The sequence below is a fragment of the Phacochoerus africanus genome, chromosome 1 (assembly GCF_016906955.1).
Source record: "Phacochoerus africanus isolate WHEZ1 chromosome 1, ROS_Pafr_v1, whole genome shotgun sequence".
Classification (NCBI taxonomy): Eukaryota; Metazoa; Chordata; class Mammalia; order Artiodactyla; family Suidae; genus Phacochoerus; species Phacochoerus africanus.
Genome location: NC_062544.1, coordinates 211,704,512 through 211,723,125, shown reverse-complemented (window position 1 = coordinate 211,723,125; position 18,614 = coordinate 211,704,512). Strand labels below are relative to the sequence as shown.

The following is an 18,614-nucleotide window of genomic DNA, read 5'->3' as shown; positions in this document are numbered from 1 at the left end:
GTACTCCCTAGGTGACATTTGGCACTGTGTTGAGACATTTTTGGTTGTCACAACTTGGGAGGGATGCTACTGGTTGATATCCAGTGGGTAGAGGGCAGGGATGCTCTAAGCACCCTATGATACCCAGGACAGCTTCCCACAGCAAGGAATCCTTTGGCCCCAAGTGTCGAGAGTGGTGAGGCTGAGAAGCTTGGTGTAGACAAAGTAATGTGTGGATGAAATAGGTGTCTGGGCTTTCTGGTTCACAGTGGGTGCTTCATGGGTGGCCATTCTTTCTTTCTCCCTGCTGAGCGTCAGCTCTTTATGGGCATGAAATGCATCTGAGTCATTGCTGTGCTGTCCACAGACCCCAGCCCAGGGCCTAGCCCAGGGTGGCTGAATGTCAGGACTGGGAAGGAAGGAAAGACGGTAAAGAGGGGATCCTCTTAATCTTGCAGCTTCTACAGAAAGGCAGTTGAAGTCCCTGAATTTGGGGATGTGGCGGCTCCAGGGGAGGAAGAGGGAGAGGGTTCTCCACGTGGAATGTTATTTGGAAGGGAGGCTGGTGGTTGAAGAGATGGGCTAGGAGCAGTGCGGAGACCCCCTCCAAGCAGTGCCTGTGCCTCTTGGGCCAGTGTCACTTAATGGACCGGACGGTTTTTGTGTCTAGCTCTGAATCACAGTGCTGCAGTGCAGAGGTACGTGGCATGATTCAGGCTGAAGGGCTTGACGACGGCAAGCCACCCAAATGACTATTTCAGTAATAACACTACGCACTTTTATGTCTTCCTTTCATCACAGCTCTCAAAGCACTGTGCAAACATTAATTAAGGCTCTCGGCCTCGGATGAGCACGGTGTGTAAATATCACTCTCCCCACCCGGCTGAGAGGGTAAACTGAGCCAGGGGAGGGCAGGTGGCTTAGTCCTTGTTGAGGCTCCACCTCGGAGAAGCTGAGGTTTAACAGCCTCCCTGCCCCTCCTACCATTACTTCTTTCTCCCCTTCCCAGGCCCTCTTGGTGATGCCATGAGTAGAAATGATTTATCTTCCACGGGGGCACCAGGACGCTAACTCCCAGGCAGACATGCCTGGCACAGGCAGCCCCTCATGCCCAGATATGCCCCTGGACTGCTGCGTGTACCCACTTCTGGGAGGGGACAGTGAGGGGACAGAGGCTGATGTCAGAAGGGAATTGAACATTGTTTTTAGGAAGGACCGCATGGGGGTAACTTTATCTTTCCTTGGACATTTTCCAAAATGTTAACACGTGCATTGGGTTAAGCAGATAAGAGTGTTCCTTGTGTTATTCTTGCCATTGTTCTGTGAATTTGAAATTACTTCCAAATAAAAAGTTTCAAAGGAAAAAGAACGGATGCCTTTTCTAGAGACAGAGCTCTTTTCTGGAACCGCAGTGGCCAAGGCAGAGAGAGTCCAAAATAAACACTGGAGGAAAAGAGAAAAGTGGAAAATGCGTTCTTAAAATCAAAAAACAAAAAACCAAACCAAACAAACACACTGGCAGAAGGAAGCCCCTTCCGCTGCGCGCGCAGGCTTGCCTGTATGTCTGGTGCCCTCTGTCCTCGCACGTCGGGGCGCTGCAGGGGCGCGCGTGCCCCTCCCCGCTACCGCGCCGACACTGCCCCTGGCGGTGACTCACGCGAGGCATCCCTTAAATACCGGGAGCGCCCGGCGAGCCGCACTCATGCTGCAGCCTTGAGCCGTCCCTCGTCTTCCACTCCGGCTCCCTCTGGTCGACGGCAGGCGGGCGGGCGCCGAGCTGCTGGTAAGTAGGCGGGCCGGCCTCCTGCCTCCTCCCTCCCTCCCACCGGCCTGGAAGGACCCGGCTATCCCGTCCCTTCTTTTCTGCTGACCCCGCTCCCCAGGGATGAGAGTCCAGAAGGGGCAGGGCTGGCCCGGTGCCTGGGGATGCTTTAGGAACCCAGCCAGTGGAGCCTGTGTTGGAGGGGCGCGTGGCCCCACCCCATGCTGCCCAGGCGCCTGCGGCCACAGCCCCTCTCTGCGGATTCTGGACCAGCCTCTGGAACCTCTGGCCCTGACGCAGCCCTGATGTCGACCTGGGATGCGAAGAAGTTTTAGACCTGCAGGATGCATTGCAAGTTGACTAAATTATCACAGCAGTTACCCAGGAGTTTACCTCTTTCAGGATACCACCTCCACTGGGAGAAGAGTCTCTCTTTTTAAGATTCAGGTTCTTTGAACCAAGGTTCTCTGCCCCAGCATTTACTACAGCAGCCACTAGTGAGTGGCCTGTCTTGCGTTTAGGTCTGTCCAGGACAAATGGAGGTTTCCTGGGTTAGAGAGCTGTACTCTCTTCATAGACTGACTTAGAGTTGCTACAAATGCAGCTTTAGCAGCTGTGCCGGTGCCTGGGTTGGATTTGCAGTTTGGAATTCAGCTGTGGGCTCGGGGTTGTTTCAGATTCTAAGTTTGTGTGTGGCTTGGGCGGCCCCATTCTGGCAGCTTTCCCCTCTGGCCAATTAGACCATGGGGCTTGGCTGCCTTAGCTGCTGGCCGTGGACAGGCAGAGTCAGGGCCGGAGATGGCTTCACCATGAGGGGAATTTGCATTTAAAACTGTGACCATTGTACCTTGACCAGCTCCCCAGCTCAAAGGCAGAGACAGGAGCAGGGCCAAGGAACCAATTGTGGAAAAGCCGAACTTTTCTAGAGTTTCTAACCCATGCCAAGGGTGAGAGAGCCCATCTACCTCCAGGGTCAAAGGTGTGGCCTCAGGGCAGGTTGCAACTCTCTCCTGTGACACAACATCATTCAGGCTGAAGGTGCTGGATGTCTGTCTGTCACACTCCAGCTTCTCCTTTAGGATCGCATCACAGTATTTCAGCCAGTGTTGGTGCCACAGATTTCTGCCATTTAGAAATTCTCTAATGCCTGTCACTTCTTACATTCTGCCTTGATTGAACATCTAGGGTACCTCCAGGACCAGGCAGTCCCATTTGCCTGTGGTCTTGAGTCAGCAGGGCAGATTCTGCAGAGAGGAGACAAGTACGTGATCGAGGTCAGGGCCAGGGGACGGGTTCTAAAGAGACTTTGCAGAAAGGAGACAGCAGGCTCTCCCAGGGCTGGGCACACTACCTGGACAGTGTGCCTCATGATAGGGTTCAGGGGATCATCAGTGGGGCTCAATAAATGGAGGGCATGGTGGGGCGCAAGTGGGGGTAGATCCAGATGTGGAGGAGGAAGGGGACCTGAGAGAGAAGCTATTCCAACTTGGTCCTGCCGCCGTTCCCTGACAAACACTCCGAGGGCTGTGATTACACATGGCAATTTGCATCCCTAAATCCTGGCCTCAAAAGCTTGACTTCAGCTGCGGGTTTCACTGTCCCCTTGGGCTTCTGGGACCTAAGATTTAGGAATCTCTTTCAAGATGCTTTGATGGGGCGGGGGGGCTGATCCTTTTCTATCTGAGTTGGGCCCCCCAGGTGTGGTCCTGAGAAGGGGGCTGTAGCCCATGGCTTTAAAGTAAGAGCCCCAAGTGGGGGCATCTCCCTGCTCTGCTGGCAAGTTTGTCAGTATCTCCTGCCATTTCCGCCCAGCTAATTACAGCCCTGTTCTGGCCTCTGCAGGAAACCCTACCTCCCCAAACCCTGGGGTTGGAAAGGACTTGCTTTTTCTTACTCATTTTCTTTTTTAAACAAATGAACCCTATTTTGACTTCGATGGGCCCAGGAAAGATGGAGTCAACCATGGGGCATAGGCGGGGTTAAGGGGGGTGGCCCCGCTTCTCTTGGGGCTTCAGGATGTGTTTCAGGTAGAGCTTTCCTCATGGGGAGAGCCCTGAACCGGGCTGGATGTTGAAATGCTGGGATCAGCCGCTTCTGTGACCTCTTCCGTTCCTTCCCTTCACTCCTTCAGGCAGCTCAGGTGCAATTGAGAAATCATGAGCATCAGAGCAGCCTCGAGGTAGAACATCCCTGAAACCATGCATGCTGGGATTTGGGAGAGGCACTCGAGCTTGACTTATCATGCTGGGCAGCTGGAGGGCGGATTGTAGATGAGCCCTTATTTTAGGATGGAGAGAGGGAAGCCACCTCTTCCCCGCTTCCAGGCAGTGCCAGACATATGGTTGACAAGGTCCTAAAGCCTCATGATAGGGTTCAGGGGCTCCCCAAGCTCTATGGTTAGGTAGAGGCCTGATCTGGGTATCTGGAATCTTCTGCTGACTGTCTGCAATGCCAGTCCTCCCTCTGGACCCCTTCGTTTTTCCAGCTACAAAAGGATCAGATGGTTGGACCAGGATTTCTAAGGTCCTGGGCCTCAAGTGCTGCTCAGGGAGCAGCCTCTGCTGCTGCTCAACTTAGCACAAACCCCAGATGTCTGACAAGGATGGAGAAAAGGCCACTGAAGGAAATAGTGATAGAGGGGCTGGACCAGGTCTATGGCCTGACCTTCAGCTTCCTCGATCCAGGGTACAGTCTTGCTGCCTTGACAGTAAATGACATGGGTCAGGAACGTGGTGTCCCAGGTGGTCTAGGCCTCAACTGATGCTTCCCAGGGTGGGCTGTGGACTCCTGCATCTGAGTCACTTGAGGAATGTGTTCAACATGCAGGGTCCTGGGCCACCCCCCGCCCCCACCCCTCCCCAACTCTCAACCCCGGGGATCAGAATCTCTGTGAGTGGAGCCTCCAAGATTCTGATTTTGTTTAATAGCAGGATGAATAATACTTGTTTGGGGTTAAGACCAAGTCCGAGTGCTTTACATGCATTAACTCATTGAATCCTCACTGCTGCAGCGCTGTGAGGTCAGTTTTATTAAGCAAGCTTCCCAGGCACTTCCAGGTGATGTTTAGGTACTGATGGTTGGCAGGTGGCGGACGGTGGTTACCCCTTTTCAGCGAGTGGGGGAGGTCGGGATGCACTGAGCCTCTCAGTCAGACAATGAACTTGGGACCCATTGGACCGCAGACAGAGTGGAGCTTGATTGAGGCAGACACAGGCCGTGTGTGGGGGAGACACCACAGTGCCGGCCTGGCATCTCCCTCGGTGGATGGGGCAGCATCTCAGTGCAGAGGAGGCCCACTCTGTGTGCGGACAGCACAGGTCAGGGCGGGAGAACTGCTGTCTGGGCCTTGGTTTCCCCGGGTGCGCTGGGAGGGGCTGGGACCAGAGGCTCCCTAAGGCCCCTCTCAGCTTCCCCATCCATGAAATGGCTATTGGCCACGCGAAGATGAGCTGATGAATAAGCGGGGGTTGCTCTGCCTGGAAAACTTTTGAAGCAAGATGGGCCTGAGACCATGGGGATGAGGTCCTCAAGCCGCGGTATGGAGGTGACACTGCTGGCGGTTCCATATGACCTACAGGGAATAGTGGCGATGGCGGGGCTTCAGGCCAAATCTCCTTTCTGTCTCTGGTAAGATGTCAGTGCTACCGAGGGCACTTGGGAGTCTTTACGGGAGGGGAAACTGAGGCCTGGAGAATTTACCTAAACTCACACTCCAGCTTAGCATTCAGACAGTGTAGCACCTTTGTCTCCGAGGTGCCTTCCAGAAGCTTTGCTCTGTGGCATTGAAGTAAGAAGGCGTCTCCTCCCAGGAAACCTCATGTTTAGGGACTGGGAATGATGGTATTAAACCCAAAGACCCAACCCACCAACCGACAAAGCCCAGGGCTTCGAGGCTAATTATGTGTTTGCCCGTGAGTCACAGGCAGTTCTTGCCAAAGAGACCCAGAGTCAGAGTGCCTGGTCCGAGTGCTTCCAGTCCTGGGGAGGGACTGCATCAGAGTGTCCAGGTGAGCTGTCTGTCTGTCCTGCTGTGTGTCTGCCGGCTCGATGAATTCTCTGGGCCAGCGACAGACGCCAGGCTGCTCCCTCTCCCAGGACAGGGGCTGGACCAAGTCGCCACAGTGACTGAGGACGCGTCAGACCGCCTGGAGGAGGAGGGTGTAATTAGGGCAGCTTCGTGGATCTTTAACTGGCATTTGTCACGGCTGCCAAGCGGCACTAGGCAGCGTGGGCTATTAGGCTGCTGTGTGCTGGGCTCCTGAGGGCCTCGGGCCACTGTATATGCCTGCCACACTTGCTAGAAGTTCAAGGGCCCGGCTGGCTCCCCAGCCCTGCTCCTGCAGCCCTTCCCTCCCCAACAGGCTCTGCAACTAGTCTTGAGGGGGGCTCTCTGGAGGGCCTTTCGAGCCATCAGTGCCAGCTGTGGCAGTGACAAGTGCTGGAAAGTAGGAAACCAGTGCATGTGGTGCTGGGATGGGCTCTGCAGGCATGAGAATATATAAAAAGGAAAATCTGCAAATTCTTGCAATATTTGTCAAGCTGAGTGTGGTCCATTTGAAACAACAGTGGCTCTGTTCCCATAAGGGATTCATCTTCTTCCTTCTCCTCTTTCCAGGCCATGAGGCACACTCCCCTGGCCCTGGGCCCTGCCTGGGGCTGGCTTGATGCCCCCTCCCCAGCTGGGGAGTGCAAACTCAGAGAGGCCTGAGATGGGTCTTCAGAGGGTATTTTGTCCCACACCCTCATGATAGAAGGGGGAACTTGACAGAGACTGTCCTGGGATTGCCAGGTCATGGGCACTTTCGTCTCTAATACTTGGGTACCACATCATTGGGAAGCATTCTGGCATTGGAATATACATTAAAAATAAGTCCTAAATGGCTCATCACCAGGAGCCATCCTTCAGCTTTGGTAAGTCCATCCAGGGGTTAGATCTCTCTCGCGCACATAAATCAAGGGGGTGGGCGAATGCCCACACCTGTCGCCACAAACCCCCTGGGAACACAGGCACCATTGTCCAGGTAGGTGGATCTCATATCCTTGCTCCAGGACTCAGCCTTAGACTCCTAAAATCCTAGGGATGGACAGGACATCAGTTGTCATCTAATCTGATAGCCTGACAGGTAGAGGAAGCCTCTCTCCAGCTTCCTTACCAAGTAGTTGCTCAGTTTCAGATGCTCATTTCTGACATCATAAATTTCAGTGATGAGGAGCTTACTACCTCAGGCGGCTGTCCATTCTGATTTGGACACGCTCTCTTTGGTGGTGAACCGAAGCTTCTGTACACTAGTTTTGACCTTGGGAGCCACACTGAGTAAGGCTGCTTTCTTTATCCCAGAGCCGGCCTTCCTCTGTGCTAAGACCACACTTGCAGGCTCTTCACATCTTCTCTCCTTCTGGCTGTTCATCTACAGTTCCTTCAATGGATGCGCAGATGCTCTGGTTTCTGCATCTGGTTACCATACTCTTCCTCTTCTCTAGAAGGCCTTCAAGAGACCCGTTTGTCATTGACTTTCTTGAAATTCAGGGTGAAACTGAGAATAGCATTATGGATGTAGACCCATAAGTGTGGTGTGGAGTAAGACTATCACCTCCCCTCTCTTTATTTTTCTTTCTTCCTTCCTTCCTTCCTTCCTTCTTTCCTTTTTTCCTTCTTTCCTTTCTTCTTTCCTCCTTCCCTTTCTTTCTTTATTTCTTCGTTCTTTCTTTTATTTCTTTCATTCTTTCTTTCTTTCTTTCTTTCTTCTTTCTTTCTTTCTTTTATTTCTTTCTTTCTTTCTTTCTTTCTTTCTTTCTTTCTTCTTTCTTTCTTTCTTTCTTTCTTCTTTCTTTTTCTTTCCTTCCTTCCTTCTTTCCTTCTTCCTTTCCTTCTTTCTTCCTTTCTCTCTCTCTTTCTTTCTTTTTCTTCCTTCCTTCCTTCCTTCTTTTTAGTTTTTTTGTTTTCTGCAGCACCTAGGTGTTCTCAAGGCTGGGGGTCAAATCAGAGCTATAGCTGCTGCCCTGTACCACAGCCACAGCAATGCCAGATCTGAGCCGCATCATCGTCAACCTACACCACGGCTCATGGCAACACCGGATCCTTAACCCACTGATTGAGGCCAGGGATCGAACCTGTATCCTCTTGGATTCTAGTTGGGTTCATTACTACTGAGCCAAAATGGGAACTCCCACACTATCACCTCTTTTGTTCCACACTTGATACTTCTATTAATGCAATCTAAGATCACATTAGCTTGTGGGAGCAGTCTCCTTTCTTTGTTACCATCAATAAAAAGCCCTAAGTCTTTCTCTGGGGATGGATGGTAAGTCACTTTTTCTGTGTCCCCTATCTGGGCTGTTCATTTTATGCTCTCAAGTTCAGGATCTGACATTTGTCTATACAAGTTCATCCTTTTAGATGTGTGCATAGCTTAATCTGGTCCCCTTCCTTTGCATTCAGACTCCATTGGTCAAGTTGTCATTTTTCTTTCATTTCTCCGCAGTTCTACATTCTTACTCGAGTCTTTGATGTGAAAGTACAGCAGGTCAGGACTTGGATGGACCATGAATAAGGGAACGATCAAGATCTGGGTGGGTCGGGGGTGAACTTGGGTTCTTTCCTCAGAGTAAGCTTGTTGGGGAGGCAGGGAAAGGGTGCATTGAGTTGAGACCAGGTTGGGCAGCCTGGATGATTCTGGGTTATGGGCCAGACTCAGGACACCCTGGGTTCAGAAGAACAAAGAGAGGCCAGAGCAGTACCTTCTCCACCCAGCCAGTTTGTGTCTTATAAGCCATCATTGGACATTCCTTCCTCTGACTCAGGACTTTTGCTCATTAAAAGGAGAGACACTGAATTAACACTCAAGTTCTCATCTAGGAATCTGGAGATCCGGGCTTTAAGCTCTGAGCCTCAGTTTTCCTGCTTTCTGCATCCCTATAAAATGACAGGAAAGTATGACCAGACGTTCTTAACCCTTCGGAGTTAGGGACCCCTTTGAAGTTACGGATGCTCTATATGTACACAGAAATCCTGAGTCCCTTAGGTAAGAATGCCAGGAGAAAAAGCACTTAGAGGCCTTCCTGCATCCAGGGGTCCACAAGGGCTGTGATGCGGATGAGCATGACACCTGCTCACACATTTGCTCAGCGCTGCACAGAACACCCTCACAGCTCTTCTCCCATGTGCTCAGGAGGAAGTTACCACCCTCACTTAACAAATGAGGAAGCTCAGCCTGGAGGCCTCAAGCTTGATTCGAGATCAAACAGCTAGTTCATGGTCCTTACATGATCTGTTAGGGCCCAGTCCCCACCTGACACCCCATGTCCCCACCATCTATACGTTTTATAGACCTGACCTCAAACACCAATGCTTTCATGACTTTGGCTCCATGCCCAGATCAGCACCGTGTCTGTGGGCGCATGGGGACCTACCATCTTTCAGTTCCACGTACATCCTCAGTGTCCTGGGACTTACCCCAGGTCCCCAGGTCACTCAATGTTTCTTCTGAGAACTGGGACTAGTACCCAGAAGGCAGATCCCAGACATGGGCCGACCCACATCAGTGCCTTCCAGTGAGACAGGAAGTGGTGCAGCTAATTTCCTTTCATTGGAAAGGTGCTTTGGATTAAACCTAGATGAAGCATCCATGAAAGGGTTAACATGGGGCGGCGGGGGGCGGTGGGGGGGGGCGCTGCAGGTTGGTGGTGGCAGCGATGGACCTGGGCTGGCCAGAGAGGAGAAGCTGAGCTTCCCTGCAGTCTTTCCCACCAGATCTCAGTGGGGTCCCACCTCTGCTGGCTGCTGCTGCTGCTCCGCCCAGCAGGCCTCCGTGTTGGTGGCTTTAGCATCTTCCCCCAGGTTCTGTCCCTGTGTATTTCTCCTTTCCTAGCTGTTCCTCCCAAGGAAGCTGTGTTCAATCAGCAAGTCCAGGTGCTATGAGGGACACAGGGATGGATAAGATATTGTTCATGGAGTTCCTGCTGTGGCTCAGTGGTTAACGAATCCAACTAAGAACCATGAGGTGGCGGGTTTGATCCCTGGCCTCGCTCAGTGGGTTAAGGATCCAGTGTTGCCATGAGCTGTGATGTAGGTCACAGATGCGGCTTGGATCTGGCATTGCTGTGGCTCTGGCATAGACTGGTGGCTACAGCTCTGATTCGACCCCTAGCCTGGGAATCTCCATATGCCGGGAGTGGGAGGGTGGGGTGGGGGGGAGCGGCCCTAGAAAAGGCAAAAAAAAAAAAGAGAGAGAGAGAGACTGTTCCTGACTTGAGGGACTCATAGGGCTGGGACATGATGCCCTCGCCAAGCCTATTGGCTCCTGAAGGAGATGGATGGGAACACAGTGCATGCCGTCTGTGGCTGCTGTGGCCTGGGCCACGGAGGCGGTTGGGAAGACCACCTGCACGGGAGGGTAACTAATGCACACTCATGGAAGCCAGGAAAGCCTCCCAGAGGTGATTGCCTTTGCGCTAGACTTAGGCATGTGGGAGAGCTTTGGATGAGGATGACAAGCCCTTGAGGTGGCAAGAATGGCTTGGGCAAAAGCAGAGAAGTAGGCAGGCATGGGGGAAGGCAAAGGGGCTCGCAGAGAAGACCGCAGGGAGCATGAGGTGAGTAGGTGGTGATGGGCTTCAAAGGCAAGCCAGGGTCTGGTGCCGAAGGCTGGCGTTGGCTTACAGACAGTGGCAGTGTCCGTGAGGCAGCCCTGACCGTGTGCTCTCTCTCCTTTTTCAGAGGCCATGCCACTGAAACATTATCTCCTTTTGCTGGTGGGCTGCCAAGTCTGGGCTGTGGGCTTGGCCTACTATGGCTGCCCTAGTGAATGTACCTGCTCCAGGGCCTCCCAGGTGGAGTGCATCGGGGCACGCATCGTGGCAGTGCCCACCCCGCTGCCCTGGAACGCCATGAGCCTGCAGATCCTCAACACGCACATCACCGAGCTCAACGAGTCTCCGTTCCTCAACATCTCAGCCCTGATCGCCCTGAGGATTGAGAAGAACGAGCTGTCCCACATCATGCCCGGGGCCTTCCGCAACCTGGGCTCGCTGCGCTACCTCAGCCTCGCCAACAACAAGCTTCAGGTCCTGCCCATTGGCCTCTTCCAGGGCCTGGACAACCTCGAGTCCCTCCTTCTGTCCAGCAACCAGCTGGTGCAGATCCAGCCGGCCCACTTCTCCCAGTTCAGCAACCTCAAGGAGCTGCAGCTGCACGGCAATCACCTGGAGTACATCCCCGATGGGGTCTTTGACCACCTGGTGGGTCTCACCAAGCTCAACCTGGGCAAGAATAGCCTCACCCACCTCTCGCCCAGGGTCTTCCAGCGCCTGGGGAACCTCCAGGTCCTCCGGCTGTATGAGAACCGGCTCTCGGACCTCCCCATGGGCTGTTTTGATGGGCTTGGCAACCTCCAGGAGCTGGCCCTGCAGCAGAACCAGATTGGCATGCTGCCCCCCGGCCTCTTCCACAACAACCGGAACCTCCAGAGGCTCTACCTGTCCAACAACCACATCTCCCAGCTGCCCCCCGGCATCTTCATGCAGCTGCCCCAGCTCAACCGGCTCACGCTCTTCGGGAATTCCCTGAAGGAGCTCTCCCCGGGCATCTTTGGACCCATGCACAACCTGCGAGAGCTTTGGCTTTACGACAACCACATCACCTCCCTCCCGGACAATGTCTTCAGCAGCCTTCGCCAGTTGCAGGTCCTGATCCTCAGCCGCAACCAGATCAGCTACATCTCCCCCGGTGCCTTCAATGGGCTGGTGGAGCTGCAGGAGCTGTCGCTCCATACCAACGCGCTGCAGGAGCTGGACGGGAGCGTCTTCCGCATGTTAACCAACCTGCAGAACATCTCCCTGCAGAACAACCGCCTCAGACAGCTCCCGGGGAACATCTTCGCCAATGTCAACGACCTCATGACAATCCAGCTGCAGAACAACCAGCTGGAGAACCTGCCCTTGGGCATCTTCGATCACCTGGGGAAGCTGTGCGAGCTGCGGCTCTATGACAACCCCTGGAGGTGTGACTCAGACATCCTTCCGCTCCACAATTGGCTTCTGCTTAACAGGGCCCGGCTGGGGACGGACACCCTCCCGGTGTGTTTCAGCCCAGCCAGTGTCCGAGGCCAGTCCCTCATCATCATCAGCATCAGTGTCGCTATCCCCAGTGTCCAGGGCCCAGTGACCCCCGAGGTTCCCAGCCACTCAGAGACATCACAGTACCTGGACACATCCAGCTACACTGACACCACCTCTGTCTCCTCCGCCACTGACTTCACCAGCACCGTGTCGGACTACACTGATCTGACCACCATCGGGGTCACGGATGCCCAGAGCATGACCCCAGCCCAGAGAGGGCTGGCCATTGCCGCCATTGTCATTGGCATCATTGCCCTGGCCTGTTCCCTGGCTGCCTGCATCTGCTGCTGCTGCTGCAAGAAGAGGAGCCATGCCGTTCTGATGCAGATGAAGGCACCCAATGAGTGTTAGAGAGGCAGGCTGGAGGCAGGGCTGGGGAATGGTGGGACCACCAGAGAATCCAGGACTTCATTACTCCATCCCTCGGCCCATAGAGCCATCCCTTGTTCTTCTCTCTGGTCCCCGAGCAAAAGACACCCCCACCTTTTCCTGACCTGCCTGGTTCTCCTTTAGAAGAGGTTCTTGCAGAATCTCCTTACCATTAGGAAGATTGGACTGGCCTTGGCTAAAACCTTGCAGGGTTTCCAATTCACACCCCTGGGCTTCCTCCAAGAAGGCCCCTCCTCCAAAGCCTCACCAGCTCTCCTCCAAGAACCACCTTCCCTGTTCCCGCACCCCTGCTGGTCTCTATAGACACAATTATGACACACCTGCCCACTTTGTGGGAATAGTTCTCCACCGGGACCACCCCTCTCCTAAGTATGATGTAAATTGACCTCCCCTCTTTCTTCCTCTTGTTTGTGGCATAGCTCTACCCTGTCCCATCAAATAAAAGGTCTCCTTTCATTTCTTGCTCCTGAAGGCAAGGGGACGTCTCTCCTCAAAGAAGGCTTCAAACCATTCAGCTGATCTCTTAAGAACTGCCAAATGCCCCAGCTTTCAGGATGCTACGAAAGAGAGAAGGGAAAAAAGAGGCTGCTCAGCTCCTGGAAGTAGTGCCATCATCAACGTCTCTCTTGCGTTTTTTTTTTTTTTTTTTTTTAATCTGGAAAAGGAAGACAGGCACTGGTACAACAGGTTCAGCCTCTTAGAGAATGATATTCCTAAACTGCAGCAGATTTGATTTGTAAATTTTAGTCCTTTAAGGAATAAAGTTGTGTAGAAATTCTGACCCCCTAAAAACATTACAATCAGTCTATTGGTACTGGGTGGAGAAAGCAAGGGGGATCCTTGTGTTCACTCCCAGAGTTTTTCTCTTTTAACTTTGGTTGGTTTTTTTTTTTTTTTTTCCATTATAGCTGGTTTACAGTGTTCTGTCAATTTTCTAGTGTACAGCAGGGTGACCCAGTCACACATACACATGTACATTCCTTTTAACTTTGTATGGCAGAAAAGTGGGAGCACAATAGTGTATGGTTTGATGGATTTGCGCAAACTGTACACAGCCATGTAATCGGCACCCTGTTTAAGAAACAAGACATCACCAGGATCCTCCATCCCAACCTTTTACTGGAGAAGACTGGAGTTTGTGGAGGTGGCATGGACTTACGTGGGAACTGGCTCCCCATGAGTCAGGATGGGCCCCTCCCTTCCCTTCCTACCCTGACGCCCCAGCCAGCCTTTGAAAAGGCCCAGCTGCCAAGGCTGGAGGAGCAGACATGCGTACATTCTGGCCTGGACAGGGGGTTGAATTGAATACCAGACCTTTAGGTCCTCAGACTGCCCAGGTCAGAAGCATCTCAACTAGAGAGGTCCATGCAACCACACACCAGAGCCTTGCAACAAGCTGTCTGTTGCTCACTGGAGAGTCATCTGCCTGGGCCTTTTATGGGCATGATGTGTCTATATCTGTTTTTGATTTTCACTCTCCATTTGGGGGAAGTGAAATAGCTCAGAGATGAGATCGTTTAATTGGACAGCCAAGTGTAAGGGAACCCGGCAAACCCTCTAATGTCATGGTAAAACATCACAATCAGCTAGAAACTGAATGTCAGCATTCTCAGATGCAGCAGGCAGCAGCATCAGGGTATGTAGAGAGTTCACCCTGGATCAAGGCCCTCTCCGCAGCTCCTCCCTGGCTGTGGTCCAGGTCCACGTGTTGAGTTGTTTGGTCCAGAGTTGCAGTCACACGAACACCTGCCCTTGCCTCCCTTCCTGCTGCATATCTATTTACCCTGGTAAAGAAAGTACACCAATGACAATGCATGTCTTTAGACAACTGGTCTACCAGTTCAGATGTAGAAACAGTGAGATGGGGAATTTTAGGTGTCTGTGTCTGTCCAGGAAAGAGCTTCAGCCAACACATAGGAATTTGGAAATCTCCTGTCAATCCTGACTGACCCTTACTAGTCCCTCTGGCCCTGGAAACAAATAACAAATCCCCGGGGCCTTAACACCCGTGATGTTGATGGTCCTGCACAAAGAGTCCAAAACGGTTGTGTGTAAGAACTTGTGGATTTTGTAGTTTTTACTCTCTGTCCCAAGGAATCTGGGAGAGAAGGGGCCTGTTAGGGGCGAAAGGCATCATCTCCCCAAGGGAAATCTGGGTCTGTCTCCAAAACGTTTTCAAAATATTTATAGCAGCTGGCGGACATGTACCAAGGCTTGCCAGGATCCAAAAGGAATTGAGCCCAGAGCTTCATGGGTATCATTCCACAGGGGGTGTCCTCTCTCCTTGATCCAGAGGCCCAAAGGTGAGCCTGGCCTGCTCTCCAGACAGGAAGCATGGTTTGGCCCTGCATTCCTCAAGGTGCTGCTTGTGGGGAGGCTCCTGCATCACATTGTGTGAGGGGACAGGGGGGCCAAGGGTGGCAGAGAGAGGAGGAAGGAGTCCTCTTCATCCTGTGTGCCCTGCCAATCTGAACCCAGAACTCCTGGGTATCGATGGCCTTGGCCAGGACCTTGGAAAGGCTTCTTTTCTGGCCTAGGGTACCAACATGTGTCTCCAGCCAAAGGCTAGTTGGAGGGCAGCTGTCCTCAGATGACTCACCCCAGGAGCACCCTGGGTGGGGGTGGGGGACCCTTTACCTCATCTTCTGAGCTGGCCTGTTCCTTTCTCCCATCAGAATGGGCCAGAGAGAACCGCTGGGCTGCCTCTTCTTTGGCAGGCCTTTTGGTCTCTCTGAACCACATTGTTTGGGCAGGAGCCAGAAAAGGTGGGTGGAGTTTCCTTGCCCATAGGATGATGTGCTTGCCCATTTCTTATGGCTGGAGTTAGCTCTTTGGTCCCCAAGAAGTTGAGTTCATTTTCCCCTTTTGCTCACTGGCTTCTAGCTCTCCTTGCTTCCACTGGGAGTGGAAGGTCAGTGTTGGAGGAAAGATAATAAAAGCCAGTTTAGGGAGTTCCCTGGTGGCTCAGCAGGTTAAGGATCTGGCGTTGTCACTGCTGTGGCTCAGGTTTGATCCCTAGCCCTGGAACTTCTCATGCCATGGGTGCAGCTAAAAAAAAAAAAGAACCACTGTTTTTAAAAAATGCTTGTTGTGCATAGATGACCTTCAAAGCACTTAGCAGGCATGTTCTTTTTAACGCTTACAACCCCTTTGTGCATGAGTGGTACCATTACCTATCCCCTTGTGAGAGGGTTGAAAACCTCTTGTTCTTCTGCAACGTTGTTCAATAGGCTGTGGGTTTTTGTCTCTCTTCAAACTTTGTACAAGACCTTGTGGCCTGTCCTGGGCTTTCATCATTAAAGCAAAGATAATGCGAGTTATTTTCTGTTGCTCCCCATATCTGTAGCCATTGGAACCTCACCTGGTACTGTGTGGATCCAGAGCTTCCTAAACATAGGAAACCAATTAAACTCATCCATCCATTAAAGAAAACCTAGCTTCTCTCCGGGGAACTGTTGGGTTATATATATCTTGTTCCTCCTCATTAGAAATGAAAGGCACCACACAGTGCTCAGACCTCTTCGGGGCAACAACACGATTGTCACCATCTTTCAGCTGTCATTGTCGTGCAGCGCCAGGAAATATTTCCAAACTCAGGAAGCTTATGGAGGACAAACAGCTAGAGAGAGCTAGATAACGAAAGTTGCTAAACAGACGTGGGCATTAGGCCAGCCTTTAGCTATGAATTACGAAGAACTGAACCAGGGTTGCTGGGGAGGCGGTGGTGGTCTTGGGGAGGAGGCTGTTGCTGTGGTTCAGAGAGGGTGGGTGGGGGGACTCCTCCAGGCTAACCTCCTCCCCTCCGAGGTTTGGCCAGCACCTAAGGAGAGATTGTTCTCACCAGCCCGTTGTTGCCTTCGTGCTGCTGTCAAAAAGTAGGTCGATTTTGCCTCATTTAGAGAATCATTGCAAATGGTCCCAGGTGCTAGGTGACGCATTTAGAGCTTTCTAGGCCCCCTGGGGTTTTATAGTGTGTGAGCCCTGGTGGGCCAGGTCGGGGGTCCGTCTTTGCTGGATGCTGCTTGTAACAGATTTGGTGTACAGAATCAACAATAAATGGTATACACAGGACATATGTAAGCTCTGTGTGTGTCTTGCCTGGGGGATTTCACTGTTGAGGAAATTCTTGTCACAGGAGTGCAAGGCACACCTGGACAGCCTCTGGCAGAGACCAGATTATGGGCTGGGAAAGGACTTTAGAAAGTGAGAGGGGCCCCAAAAATGAAATAACCAGTGATGTCTATAGGTTACAGGCCTATAACCTATAAGGTTTCAAAAGGGGCCTTAAGAATATTCAGGTTCAACCCATTTTATAGATGAAGAAGTTAAGATCAAGACATAGGGAAAAACTGGAGTTCCCGCTGTGGTACATCAGGTTAAGGATAGCCATTGTCTCTTTGGTGGCTCGGGTTGCTGCTGGGGCGCAGGTTCGATACCCGGCCTGGTGCAGTGGGTTAAGGATTCAATGTTGCCATGGATTTGATGACCCAGAAATTTCCATATGCTCTGAATGTAGCCAAAAAAAAAAAAAAGGCATAGGGAAAATTGGGAGTTCCCTCGTGGCCTAGAAGTTAAGGATTCAGTGTTTGACTGTTGTGGCTCTGGTTACAGCTGTAGCTTGGGTTGGATCCCTGGCCCAGGAACTTTAGAATGCTGTAGGTGGGCCAAAAGAAAATTTAAAAAGGCAGGGAAAATGAATTTCCCATAGTCACTGAGTGAACTAGTGGCTGAGCTTGGGTGACAACCAGGCCTCCAGACTCCTGGGCTGGAGTTCCTTCTCTGTCACAGAGAGGCATCGACATTTACTCAGCATTCTTTAACCTGCACACGCACACACATGCACACACACTGTGATAAACACACACACACACATGCACACACACTGTGATAAACACACACACACATGCACACACACACACAAGCGTAGGTGAGTAGGACCCTTACAATGCTTAGTACCAGGATCAGTGAGCCCTGCGCTCTCAGAAGACACCACGTGAAGGAAGGTGACCCTTCAAGTGTCCCTTCAGGCACCTAGGGTTCAAGGGCTGCCACTGCTGCTGGCACAGGTCCAGTGCTTTCGAGATAAGTGAATTTTCTGTTACTTCTTCATCCCACTGCTGTGCCCAGGATGGGGTGGGGTGGGGCTTCAAACCATATTTTCCTGGGCTCCCTTAGCTCTTCACTCCCTTCTACCAGGTGTAAGCCTGTCCCAGGAGGCCAGACCTAGCCAGGGTCAGTAGTGTGGGGGTTGTTTTGTGGGGCTGGACCCCATCAATCACTGGGGCAGGGTCTTGCTGACCTTCCCTAACTGATGAAACCATCCACGCAGACAGGTGTCTGGAATTCTGGATAACAGGAAAGGTGTGAGAGCCTTCCTTCCAACTCCCAGAATATCCCTGGAGTTCTTAATGCAAATCTCCCCTCTGCACAAGCGCATACACGTAGGCCCAGGGGCCTGCCAGAGGGATGTGTCTGTGGTTTGATTTCACATGAGTATGTATGAACACACACACACACACTCTCTCTCTCTCTTTCTCTCTCTCTCCACTTCATTCTGCAACCCCTGGATGGACACCATAGGAGCCAGAGAGCCACTCCCTCCTCAAGTAATCCTTTCATCCTTGGGTAAATCCCAGTAGTGAAAGCATTCCTCTCCATACTGGGCCAAAATTCACTTCCCTACCTCATTTCCCCCTTTTAACTCAGCAAGGATATAGAAAGTGAAATAAGCATTAACTAAAGAAACACACACGACAAGACAACAAACACATGCCCGTCTTAGAACGCCTCCGGGTGCTGAGAGATGCAGAGTGGGCCTGTGGCCAGCTGCCCAGCTGAGGGCAGCCTACCCTTGCACAGGAGGGGCTGTGAGTGTGGACCCCTGATCCCAGTGCTTACCCCAGACCAGCCCACTGGGAATTTTCTAGGGTCTAGCAGGTGCCCTTGGGGTCCTCAAGGTGCCAAGCCTATAACATTAGCTGGGTTTTGGCCCCAGTGGAGATCTGTCCATGGGACTAGTTCAGGGTCATTTTGTAATCTTCAGGGGCCTTGCCTAGATTCTGTCCTGCTGTCCTGTGACCCTGGTGACATTCCGGGAAGGCTCAGGCCACGTGAGGGGAGGAACCACTGCCTGGAACTTTGATCAGCGCCAGGGCTGCTGGGTTCACGCTGACCACAGACCACGCCAGAGGCTCTTCTGTGCCTGGGGAAGAGCCAGGACGGCTGGTCCCCCCACCGCCCATCAGCCCCTCATGGTAGGTCTCTTGGGGTCACTCCAGGGCTCGGGGGTCTGTGCTCACTGGGGAGTTGTCTGGCCTGGGGTTCGGGGCAGGGGATGGACTGGCCACTGCTCCCAGGTTTCAAAGCA

At 52.4% G+C, this 18,614-nt stretch overlaps 1 protein-coding gene across 1 annotated transcript; it reads left to right on the top strand.

Annotated features, from left to right (window-relative positions):
* The first annotated feature begins 1,681 nt into the window (after positions 1 to 1,681).
* On the top strand, positions 1,682 to 12,711 carry LRRC15 (leucine rich repeat containing 15). The gene is made up of 2 exons (XM_047755541.1): positions 1,682 to 1,762; positions 10,458 to 12,711. The coding sequence occupies exon 2, from the start codon at positions 10,463 to 10,465 to the stop codon at positions 12,206 to 12,208; it is 1,746 nt and encodes a 581-aa protein (XP_047611497.1). The 5' UTR covers positions 1,682 to 1,762; positions 10,458 to 10,462; the 3' UTR covers positions 12,209 to 12,711.
* The last annotated feature ends 5,903 nt before the right edge of the window (positions 12,712 to 18,614 follow it).

Excerpts from the sequence above, each read along its gene's own strand:
- LRRC15 (XM_047755541.1), top strand. The coding sequence starts at position 10,463 with ATGCCACTGAAACATTATCTCCTTTTGCTGGTGGGCTGCCAAGTCTGG.